Here is an 11619-nt window from a genome sequence, read left to right on the forward strand (position 1 = left end):
TCTCAACGGTTTAATGCCGCATAATTACAGGCATCAGGAGAGCAAGGCGAATCTGTCAACCGAAAAGACATTGCTGACCAATGTCGCGTGTATTCTCCTCGTGGTAGCCTCGTTTCGTACTACTCGTAGGGTTGTTGCTGGGATTTATACCTTTTCCATTCCCTGCGTTTAAGACCTGAAAAGAGGACGGGAAAGTAAGCATTGTAGCTGCGCTTTAAGAATTTAGCTGCCTGAGGGTCTAGTACGACCGTGTATCCGGATCGAAAGATGATATCCGAAACCACGCGTGGAACCAGACACCAAGGCGAAGAAGTTGATCGCAGCGTTGTAAACCGGGGCTTCCCAGTCTACCTCGTACCGAGTATAATTTAATCATCATCTCAACGGAAGGACGAAGCAGAATGGCGATACTCTTTGAGCTATACTTCCCATGAATGGTCGATTGCGCTTCGGTGAAAGGGGAGGAAGCGAGAGGCCGGATATCTAGTTACCAGATCGTCACCTCTTCAGCTGAATAAACTCATGACTAAGACGAGCTTCGAACCGGACAAGCAAGCTAGATAATTTGAACCTCCTTGAAGACCCCTCTGCTATAGCCTGTACGGAGTACGGAGTATTGTGAGCAGAAGTGCTTCGTGGCCAAGCAAGATGGTCCTCCTGATCATCACACCCGCGATCTTGTCCGCCCTCGAGTCCATCCCCCAGTCCATCCGCGACGAGCTCTCCCTTCCGGCTCCAGCATTGAACGAAGCCATCTCCCACTCGCAGCTAATTACCCTCTCACACAAACTCTCTTCTCCAGATTCAAAAGGACTAGATTCAACAACTAGGCATGAACCGTCACGTGCCTATTCTCTCAATTGCCTCCTCCGCGGCGCGAAGCTGTATATACCTCCTCCACCGCCCAAACCTGCACCGGTATGTGACGGGAAAGAACATTTCCCCTCAAAAGAGATACAAGTAAAAAACAAAATACTGATCATGTCTCTCCAGACCCCCGAATATCTCGCCCTGAAGGCCCGTCTTGAAGCCGAAGCCCAGGCCAAAGAATACCATGCCTACCTGCATCGCCCATCGGCGTCCCAGTTAAATCGCCAACCATCACCGATCTTTTCGCCCTCCTCACCCACAGATGAACACTTGGCCAACACTGACGATGACGCGCTCACTCCTTCCCTAGTCCTCAACATCCTCGTATCGATTCTCTTCACTGGATTCGCGACATACTGGGCGCTAACGAACTTTCGCACTCCACAATTTCTCTCCACCATCTTCTCATTCTCGGGTTCTAACAGTGCATATGCGCACAACTACCCCGGATCTGTTTATTCCCAGCCCAGCAGAGTGTTTATATCCCTCCTGGCAGCGGTGGTTGTTGGGATAGCGGAAGTGGGCGTTTACGCGGCATACTTGAGAAAGGTTGATATGGCAAAGAAGAAGGAAAAGAGAATAGTGGAGAAGAAGACCGTTATCGGGGAAGTTGGTGTAGGCTCGCGAAAGAAGGATGTAGATGCTGGGCCATTACAAGATGAAGACCGCGAGAAGGAAGAAATTTGGGGAAAGGGAGTCAATGGAGGCGTGAGGAGGAGGGTTAGGGAAAGATGGAAGGAGAAGCAGGATCTAGAAGAGAAATAAACGAATATCTACTGATTCTAGGTGCTACGGCTCTTGGGCATAGATCTGAGCACAGATGTCCCGTTGGTCAAGGCATTTAGTCTCATTTGCCGATGCCGTTACAGATGATCCTATTGATTTAAGCGTTAGATTTGCATGTATATTATACCCAATTTCTTTATTTGTTTGCTCTTTGGGGGTTATTTCGAGAAGGCTCATCTTGAAAAGGGCATTGCTCATTTGATGCTTGCATCGATAGTGTATGTATATTTCAAGTTGAACAAATGACCAAGGGTGCATTGGGTTTATCGCACGGAGAGAATATTTAAGAGCCAGAAAGCTTAATGTTGATTCAACAGTAGAAAAATAATTCTTCGTTGCTGGCTTGCTCGAGTGTTTTTTTTCTTTTAAAAAAAAAAGAAGTGCGCACGACCGGATTCGAACCGGCGATTTCCGCATGTCATGAGAGTACGAGTGCGACGCCTTACCGCTTGGCCACGCGCGCCACTTTACGTTTGTCATCCGACGAAAATCTTCCTGAGAGCTCAAAGCTGTGACGCTAGGTTTCTGCTTGAATCAAGCGTCATCCCGCGAGGCTATAGCAAAAGCTTTCCCTGCGGTTTCCCATCGCCAAACCCTTCATCGCGACTAAACACCCGTTGGCCTCTGAGCCACGTCTCTCTCACCACCCCCCTCAGCCTCTTCCCCTGGTACGGTGAGCACTTGTTCCGAAACAGCATCGTGTCAGGTTCCACAGTCCATTCCGCTTCATCGTCAAACACACAGATATCTGCATCGTATCCCACGGCCAAGTCACCCTTTCGGCCTTTCAATCCTACCTGTGTAGCAGGGTTAATACAGCACCATTGGACTACATGTTCAAGTAACAATCTTCCCGAGGGATGTGCTGTTGACACGTCGGGATATCGACGATTTAACCCTGTCCAGAGAATTGAAAGCCCAAGACCGACGGATGAGATTCCTCCCCATGCGGCGAGGAAGTCGCCTAGGCTTTCACTTTCATTTTCATTAGCGTTTTGCTCCTTTTTTGTTGGTGGGGCACTGCTGGGTATATGCCCAGGGAGAAGTTTCAAGTCAGGCGTGCAGGGCGAATGATCAGATACGACTGTTTTGATGACACCGTCGTCAGACTCGTGTCGGAATAATTCCTGCCATAGCTCGTCTTGGTTCGCTTGCTCGCGGATCGGTGGACAGCATTTATGTCTCGTGTCTCCGTCTGGGATATTTTCCGCCGCCATGGTGAGGTAATGGAAGCACGTTTCCGCAGTAATTTTGACCCCCCTTTTTCTAGCTTCGCGCAGAAGAGGAATTGCTTGCGCGGCAGAGAGATGAACGATGTGGAGAGGCAAATCTGGCGCAAGCTGCGAAAGAGAGAGAATTTGCTCGATGGCACATGTTTCGAACACTGGGGGTCGAGAGGAGAGGAACGTTGAGTATGCATTCGATGATTTTTGGACCAAAATCTGCATATCGATCTCTTCCTCAAACGTCCCTGGGGGAATCATTTCTGCATGGAACATGAGCGTTGTCTTCTCGTCTGCCAATTCCATCAGGGCCTCTTTGATATCACTAGGCTTAATTGCAGGAAATTCCTCAACCTGAAATACACGTCAGTGATTCGGATCTCAGCCAAAGAGAAAAATATCGCCCAAAACCCACTCCACTATCGATCAAAAACCCCTTAAGCCCTCTCACACCCCTCCTAACCAGTCTTTTCAACTCCCCTTTGCCAACATTTCCTGGGACCACTCCCCCGTAGAACCCTACATCAACCCACACCTGCTCCTCTGCCGCTACAATCTTCTCTTCCAGCCCTCCCACACTAGTTGTGGGTGGAATACTATTCAGCGGCATGTCAACCACGGTGGTAACCCCGCCAAACGCAGCAGCCTGCGTGCCCGTGTAGAATCCTTCCCATTCCGTGCGCCCTGGCTCATTAAGATGTACATGCGCATCCACAAGACCAGGAAGGAGGATGTAAGGTGAGAAGTCAATGTAAGGGGTATTGGGAGGAAAGAGAGCTGGTGATAAGATAGAAGAGTGAATGGCAGTGATCTTACCGGTGGCGCGGGAGACGGTGATGGTAGCGGGGCACAGACGGCCAGAGACAAGAGCTCGCGAGGAGCAGAGCATGATGGTGTCTGACTGCGCCGCGGCCATTTGGTGCTGGTGATTTGAGTTTCTGCCTTCCAAAGCCAGTGAGGGTTTGGAGTTAAGCTGTGTGGAGCTATGTGGCCGTCTGGAAATCTTTGAGAATCAGCTCTGTATGGAGGAGAGGTTGGATTTCAAAAAAGCCTAAAGTTCCCTTGCTGCACGCTCTGCTACGTTCAACCGGGACTCTCTGCCCCCATTGCTTTTTGGTGGTTTACTTATGTCTGGTTGAGCTCGCCGTTGGTCAAAGCACACAACCTCGTGGACACCACCGAAAGATTATCCAACAAGCACATGGCATCAACAAAAGAAGACATTGGGGAAAGAGAAGAAAATCGACGATCTAAAATGGTCTCGACCTGCTCTTCCCCGCTTATCCCGATCTCAACAGCAAACCATGGTGGAGGTGAAGAGACGGCTCGCTGAGTACCTTGTTATTAGTGAACGTGGAAGAGATCGGAAGATGCAAAGTTAATCTCGATCTCTAATCGATGGAATTATAAATTAGTATGCAATGGTGCCCCTTTCTCTCTCAAAGCCATTGCTCACACCAGACAGGATGAATTCGAATTCGTCGGATTCGGTCTCTGCGGAAGCCCCATTGCTTTCGGGCTCAGATGGCTCTGAAGGCCCTGCGAAAGACATATCCCCATCAGTAGAGCGTCGCCTCTACATATCTCACTTTCTCTCAACATGTAATTCCCGCGTGTTTGAGTTTGGTGCTGTGTTGTATCTAGCATCCATCTTCCCCAATACCTTGTTGCCGATGTCAGTCTACGCACTGGCTCGTGGTGCTTCAGCGATTGTATTTTCCCCAGCGATTGGTCAGTATATCGATTCCGGTGAGCGTCTGCAGGTCGTGAGGCTCTCAATTGGTACGTCCTTCAGTCCATAGAATACTGCCCAACGTCTGAACCATCTTTCGTGTAGTCCTTCAGCGAATAGCTGTGGCAGCTTCCTGCGTTGTGTTTTGGATCTTAGCGACGGAAGAGATATCCGGGGGCGCATCGAAGTCATGGCTATTGGTGCTCCTTACGGTGTTGGCGTGTGTTGAGAAGCTTTGTTCCATTATGAATCTTATATCTGTTGAACGAGACTGGGTTGCGCACCGGAACGGAACCTCTACCCATGAAAGCATGCTGATATGCAATCATAACAGGTTGTTATCATTGCTCAGGGTAGTGAGCCATCGTTACGAGGTAATTTACAGGCCCCCTTTCTTCTGTTCCCAAAAGACTCACAGTACGATCAGCTCTCAATGCGCAGATGCGCCGCATCGACTTGATCTGCAAGCTAGCAGGACCATTTTTTATAGCCCTTATCGACGGAGTCTCAACCCAAGTTGCGATCCTAGTAAACTTAGGAATGAATCTTCTATCAATTTCGGTCGAATACTACGCTATCGCAAAGGTCCGTTATTGGTCAGCACTTGTCGCCTGGAAAGCATGCTAACCATGCCATCCAGGTCTATCAGATGGTCCCAGCACTACACGCACCAAAAAGATCGACAGTGGAGGACACAGGGGCTAGTGACGCTCAGCACGGACGGCGGTATCTTAGAGCACCTCTTACCGTACTGCGAGGCCTGAAATTTTACTTCCAACACCGAGCCTTTCTACCATCCTTTTCCTGCGCTCTACTTTACTTCACCGTGCTATCCTTTTCAGGACAAATGGTAACATACCTCCTCTCCATCGGCTATAACTCGTTTCACATCGGTATCGCGAGGACAATATCAGTCGCGTTTGAAATATCAGCTACATGGATCGCCCCAGCTGTCATGTCAAAAATTGGTCCGATTCGAGCGGGAATATGGTTCCTAAGCTGGCAAATGATGTCCTTGGCAGCCGCAGCAAGTGGCTTCTGGGGGATTAGATCTGAAATTATGGCTGCCACCTGCCTTGTTTGCGGTTCAATTTCTAGCCGTGTAGGACTCTGGGGGTTTGATCTCTCTGCGCAGATTATAGTGCAAGAGGTAAGTCTGCATTTATACCTGATTTAACCTACCCAGTTAGAGCCTCCGCTAACATATCCCTTAAGGAGGTTGAACCTGACCACAGAGGCTCTTTCTCTTCGATGGAAGCATCATGGCAGAGCACCTTTGAACTTTGTTCGTATGCTACGACAATTATTTTCTCACGACCAGAGCAGTTCCAATGGCCCGTGTTGATGAGCTGCGCGGCCGTCTTCACCGGAGGAGGTCTCTACACTATGTTCGTTAGGTCGAGAAGGGGCCATCTCTTCCATTTGCCCCAGTGCATCGAACCGAAAAGAAGGGGCTCAGTGCCCCCAGGACTTCGTTATGAGAGGCTCGCTTAGCCGAATAGGTTTAAAATCACGCTGTTACCGGCTGGGGTGGGGATATTTTGGTCACTAGAGGCTCCAGACGCCATTTCCACACATAGAGAGGGAGGCCCGGGTCAGGGTTCATAGTCACCTCAACACAGAGGCAAGGGGCCTGTGAAAGCTTGTTTGCTTTTGTTTGTCCCCCTTACTTCAGTGAGTTTGGGCCCAGCGAATCAGTCACTATTGAGGGAAATAAGAAAACGGGCTCGTCGAACATAAAAAGAGGTGCCAACTCTCAATGGAATAGAAACTTTCTATGCAATCCTAAATCGAACAACTAAAGAGCATAAACCAAACATCTATTAACATACAGGCCAATAAAGTCAAGTCTACAACTCATCTCTCTCCCTCATTTTCTCATTCTTCTCATCCCCTGCCTGCCCCTGCTCCCTTGCAACCCTTCTCCCCAATTCCGCAATCTCGTCATCGTATTCCGTCCACTCCGGCACCTGCCTCCTCGCCCTCTCCAACTTTGGCTCCTTCGTCATCGGATTATTACACAAATCAATTGTTCTTGCCGTCTTCAATGCCTCATCTGAGCACCATGTTTCACACCATAGCCAGTCCTGCGACAAACTCTTGATCGGAATAGCATGCTGCATATGGTTCGGTAGGTCCTGGTCCAGATTGGCGAGGCTGTTTGGATCAGCTGAGAGAGATTGATACTGTCCTCGGAGCCGGTCACCAGCAGCGAGTTCACGGAAACGGTTGAGATCAACCACGTAGAGTGCAGAGATGTGGTATGGAAGGCCTTTGAGGAACTTCTTCCAGTAACCTTGCTTCCAGAAGCGGAAGCCTTCCATTTCTGTCCGCGAGTCGCACATGGGCGTGAACCCGTATGGTGCCCCCTCGAGATCCATACTGATTAGGTCGTACATGTCTGTCCGGACAATTTGGTCTGCATCCACGAAAATAACTTTATCCAGAGAAAGTGGGAAGAGCACATCCAGAAACAATATCTTATAGCCCCAAATCTCTCGCTGCTTCTCCCGTTGTGAACGAAGCCAATGAGGCCACTTATAGGTAACCATTTCGTACGAGAATCCATATTCCTTCGCCAAATGTGGGAGAAAAGATTTGAATGACGGTGACAGGAACTGCTCAATGAACCAAAACTTGACCGAGTGCTTCGTATGCCGCATTACCGACACCATCATAATATTCAACATTCGCTCGTACAAGTGACCGCTGGCGACTGAAAAGATGTTTATATCTGCGTGCTTCTCTTTCTGTGACCCAGTTATGCTAGAAATCACATCAGACGCAAAGTTGAGACCTTTTGAAAAGTAATTTTTAACAGATCCCGCTTTCGACCCGGCTTCCAGAACGTCGTCCTCTTCGTGGCCGGGCTTCCGCGATAGTCGTGGGAAAAGAGTCGTGCCCTGGAAGGACAACAAGGCAACCTCGTTTGTCTCATCGCCAGGCTTCGGAACATACCCCATACCACCAACACTATCTAACTGGTAAATGCGTTCGCTTGGTCCTGGCTTCAAGGTAATTCGCCAACATCCAGGCTGGGCCTTGAATTGGAAGTAACCCAAGTTCGCCATGATGATTGTATCGGCAAAATGTGGGGTTTTCTCCGTTCCCAGGAGAAGTTGAACCCCTCGAGGAGGGCTTCCATGTGTCACATCTCTTGAGTGTCCCTCGATCAAAATGTGCTCGAGTTCATATACAGCGTCAACATTTGCACCCTCCCTCAGGGAGCTTAGTTTTATATTATCCAGGTCATAAATGGACTCTTTTGGTGCAACCAACCAAGACGGAGCGACGTCCATGCCTAACGTTAAGAGTGCATCTTCCGGTATACTTGTAAAAGATGCCTCCGGTCTCCGCACGGAACCATCATCGTTGAACGATGGCTCCGATTCGAAAACTTGTCGATAGAACCGCTTGATAGGCAATTCTTTCAATGGCTGGATTGGACTGAGGATTACTTTCACCGAAACTCCTGAAAGTTTAGAGAGGACCTTCAGGATAGGAATATAGCGCTGGGCGGTTTCCGATGCAGGATCAATGACAGCAACGACTTGGATCACAGGATCGTCTGCGTGAGATAACGTAAAGCCGGAGTGCTCCGTACTCCACTTTTCGTAAGAGTTGGTGCGTAAGGCGGGCCCGCTATCGTAGATATCCTCTGGAATATCTAGTTTCGTGGAACGGGCAACAAGAGAGGTCAACCTCGCAAGTTTAAACGGACCGTCGATCACATCCTTGAGCTCCAACGATTTAACGGCTCCGAAAAGCGGTTCCAGCCGCCTCTGTCGCTCATAAGCTAGAAGTTGTTCCAATTCTTGGACACCAAAGAGTGATGAAGAGGGAATTGGGCCAATAAGCCTTCCATTGAACACAATGTCAACACCACCTTGGTTGCTTCCTAGCTCTCTCGCCAGCGGTGAGAAAGACGAAAAATAATTGCGACGCCGCTCCACGTCAGGTTCTTGGGTGAGAAGTCGTTCAGAGCCAACCTCTAAAATGGATTTTAGCGCAGACACATCCACATCCCGGCTCTCTTTCATAAGATTGAAAAGTTCAGCCGAGACACGACCAGAAAAATCTAGGTGGGAATCGTGGAGAAGAAGGACTTCAATTCCCGGATTCTTTTCACGAAACTCAAGCACGGAACCCAACTGTTTTATTCCATCTTCGCTGTCAAAATCGGCAATCAATATCAAGCTGCTCCAATTCTCCAAATTCGAGTCGCTAGATGCTCTAATCCGCGGAAGGGCATCAAATGCGGATCGACGGCTCTTAAATGCGGCGTGTAAGTCCCGGATTTGGATTGCACCAGGGTCCTCTGGTATGATCAACGGATTCCGGGTCAACACAGCTCCATCAAGGAAATGAATGGGAAGCCAGGAATCGTCATCATAAAGCCCCCCATAGATTGCTTGTTGTATCTCCTCCAAATCCTGGGCTAATCTGGTAACCAAAGGTTGCATCCAGTGTTCATCCCGAGGAATTATAGCTCCATTCACGAACATCGGCGGGTTCGGGCCATCAGAAGATAATCTTTTTAGGTACGCCTTTGTTTTTGTGATGATTGTTGGTTCGAAGTGATCAGAGGATAAGATTTCCTCAAAAGTCAACTTAGGTCTGTCCGCGTGATGTTCACGGTCTTGAACCGCAGCGTTGAAGCTGTCCTTGCTCGGCCAGACTATCTGACTCTTGGCCCCCTCCAATGCCTAGAATTGCACCCAATAAATATAAGCAGCGGAAGAGAAGTATCAGAATTGAGAAAACTTACATTTTCAAAGTATGTCAAAAGAGTCTTCAAACCATATGTTTGGTGCAAGTAAGATGCAACCCTGATCTGCTGCATGGACGCTTCATCCGGTAATGTGGGAACCATCCCAAATCTAATAGGTATCTTTCTAGTAATAAACATTTGAAGCTGCGACACAAGCATCCGTAGGTCTGTCCGATCGGCCAAGTTTAAAAGAACGATTACATTATTAACATCGCGGCGGGCTTGAGGGAATTGACCTGGATACGTTCGCTGAAGAAGCTAGAAAAGCAATCAGTAAGGGAGGAACAGCGTGTTCAAAAGAGTACCCATACCGCAGCCAATCCACGAGACCAGTTCGAATATCTCCTATCCTTCTCCAGGTCATTGAGCCAGATAATCACACCCCCACCTTCTGTCTCGTCCCTGTAGTCGTACCGTGGGGCTTCCTCAGTCGCCTGAGATCTCGCGACGACCGGATGAGCGAGTAACTTCACGACATCCCCAGCAGATAGGTCAAGCTCACGAAAATTGTTAATCACCTTCCGTTCATAGCGTAAATGGTTCAGCAGTGAGAATGCATTAGTTCGGCGAGGATCCAATTGAACGCCGTTGATCCACATGACGTTATAGCCGGCGGGGAGCATATGTGCCTGGTTATTCGCCAATTCAACAAGAAATTCAGTAGTAGCGTTGGTATTCGCAATAATAGAGGAGTGACGGGGGAAATCTTGAGATAGCTTCAACAGCGTCTCGAACGGATCCTCGCTGTTCATAATAAAACTGGCGGCATTGATTCCAAGTGTCGAGACTTCCGATGCAGACAAAGGCTTCAGGTCAGCCGGAGACTCTTCCTTCAAGTCCTTAGCCGTTCCGTGCGTAGCCTTCGCTTTCTCTGAGCTTGAACTCGAGCTAGAACTACTCTGCTCCGCATCTCGATCATCGATTACAATATAATCCGTCCGTTTCAAGGCCAGTTCGACGCCATAGCCACTCACAAAGAGCCGGTTGGCATGGCCCAACGAAGAGGGACGGTATCGCACTCTGTAGGAAAACTCTCCCTCCACAGCCCTTTTGCTTAACTCCTTATGAAAATCACCAAACAGAGGAGAGGAGATATCAGCATACAGAACCAGCGGTTGATCACCACCGCCGAGCACACGATCAAAAGGTAAAACATGATCATCCCTAATATCAGAGCAAAAAAAAAATCCATCAGCATTGTTCATTAATACACTACTCAAACTCCCGAACTCACGCACTGGTCTCCAGAAACACTTTGCTGTGCATGCTTCAAGCTCGGCGAGCAATGCTGCTTCCCACCATAATGCGCCCAAACCTGACACACCGCATCCTGAGCGACCATCAACGATTGCTCCACAGAGGTATTATAGTACTGGTAATGTGCTTGTATTCTCGGTGCCGTCGAGCGAAGCGACATGGCGAGCTTAAACGACGACAACGCATCCGGATCACGTATATGTCCTTCATCCCGCAAGACACGTAGAAATTGGTCGTATAAATCCTTATCCGTCCGAGATTCCGCAAAGGCTCCGTCTGCGATACGGTCAAGGAGGGGGAAATAGCTGGTGGAGTTTTCTTCGGCGGCTGTCTCCCTGTCGTCAGTTAGATTATTATTCGACGTCCCTATGCTACATCTTCGCTCGGGGAGTAAGCTTCAAGAGGATATACCTACAATAACTCCAGAAGGTACGGTGGAGAGCTAAACGAAGCGCTCAAGGCCACGTTCACCGAACGGCTTGCCTGGACAGCAGGGGGAAGCAATAACGCTCCCAGAAAAAGGCCCAATTGCCATGGTAACGAGGCTGCCTTAAATGGCATAATGTGCCAGTGTCGTCTACGTCCAGACTTATTTCATAGGAAGCTAGGACAAAGCTCGAGTTGGGCTCACCAGGAGCAAGTTCGATAAGCCCGCGAGATCAGAGGGGCAGAACATTCACTGATTTTGAGGGACAATTCATATTCGATAAGAGACCTAGTGTTCGTAATTGAAGTGACTGAATGTGCTGTAAGCTACCTAGCCCACCAGACTTCCTAAAATCGCGCTTCCGACAGCGAGGCTGGACACGAAGCGACTGTCAACTGTTATGGGAGCACCTGGCGTCTGTTCCGGCCACATGTTGGTTTCGGTCAGCACTTTGGGTATTAATGGTGTACCGTAGTCATCTCTCACGCTTCTGATCAAGAGGACGACGGAAATCATCACACCAAACGCGACATATAACACTGGAATACGGGAA

General features: G+C 49.0%; 4 protein-coding genes and 1 non-coding gene across 5 annotated transcripts; 2 read left to right on the forward strand and 3 right to left on the reverse strand.

Moving 5' to 3' along the window:
- Nucleotides 1-625: 625 nt before the first annotated feature.
- On the forward strand, nucleotides 626-1931 carry CIMG_01858 (uncharacterized protein). The gene is made up of 2 exons (XM_001248086.2): nucleotides 626-918; nucleotides 994-1931. Exons 1-2 carry the CDS (start codon nucleotides 649-651, stop codon nucleotides 1633-1635), a joined length of 912 nt encoding a protein of 303 aa, XP_001248087.1. The 5' UTR covers nucleotides 626-648; the 3' UTR covers nucleotides 1636-1931.
- CIMG_01857 (allantoinase) lies at nucleotides 1835-3972 on the reverse strand. The gene is made up of 2 exons (XM_001248085.2): nucleotides 3295-3972; nucleotides 1835-3233 (listed from the first exon to the last, which is right to left on the reverse strand). Exons 1-2 carry the CDS (start codon nucleotides 3793-3795, stop codon nucleotides 2211-2213), a joined length of 1524 nt encoding a protein of 507 aa, XP_001248086.2. The 5' UTR covers nucleotides 3796-3972; the 3' UTR covers nucleotides 1835-2210.
- Nucleotides 2038-2119, reverse strand: CIMG_15023. The gene has a single exon. It is a non-coding gene; the product is annotated as a tRNA-Thr (tRNA).
- On the forward strand, nucleotides 3916-6196 carry CIMG_01856 (iron-regulated transporter). The gene is made up of 7 exons (XM_001248084.2): nucleotides 3916-4293; nucleotides 4345-4661; nucleotides 4717-4886; nucleotides 4946-4985; nucleotides 5039-5196; nucleotides 5252-5761; nucleotides 5827-6196. Exons 2-7 carry the CDS (start codon nucleotides 4346-4348, stop codon nucleotides 6103-6105), a joined length of 1473 nt encoding a protein of 490 aa, XP_001248085.2. The 5' UTR covers nucleotides 3916-4293; nucleotide 4345; the 3' UTR covers nucleotides 6106-6196.
- Nucleotides 6197-6346: 150 nt separating this feature from the next.
- CIMG_01855 (UDP-glucose:glycoprotein glucosyltransferase) lies at nucleotides 6347-11436 on the reverse strand. The gene is made up of 5 exons (XM_001248083.2): nucleotides 11055-11436; nucleotides 10621-10974; nucleotides 9694-10546; nucleotides 9380-9640; nucleotides 6347-9317 (listed from the first exon to the last, which is right to left on the reverse strand). Exons 1-5 carry the CDS (start codon nucleotides 11198-11200, stop codon nucleotides 6462-6464), a joined length of 4470 nt encoding a protein of 1489 aa, XP_001248084.1. The 5' UTR covers nucleotides 11201-11436; the 3' UTR covers nucleotides 6347-6461.
- Nucleotides 11437-11619: the final 183 nt, after the last annotated feature.

This window comes from Coccidioides immitis (genome assembly GCF_000149335.2).
Source record: "Coccidioides immitis RS genomic scaffold supercont3.1, whole genome shotgun sequence".
In the NCBI taxonomy this organism is placed as follows: domain Eukaryota; kingdom Fungi; phylum Ascomycota; class Eurotiomycetes; order Onygenales; family Onygenaceae; genus Coccidioides; species Coccidioides immitis.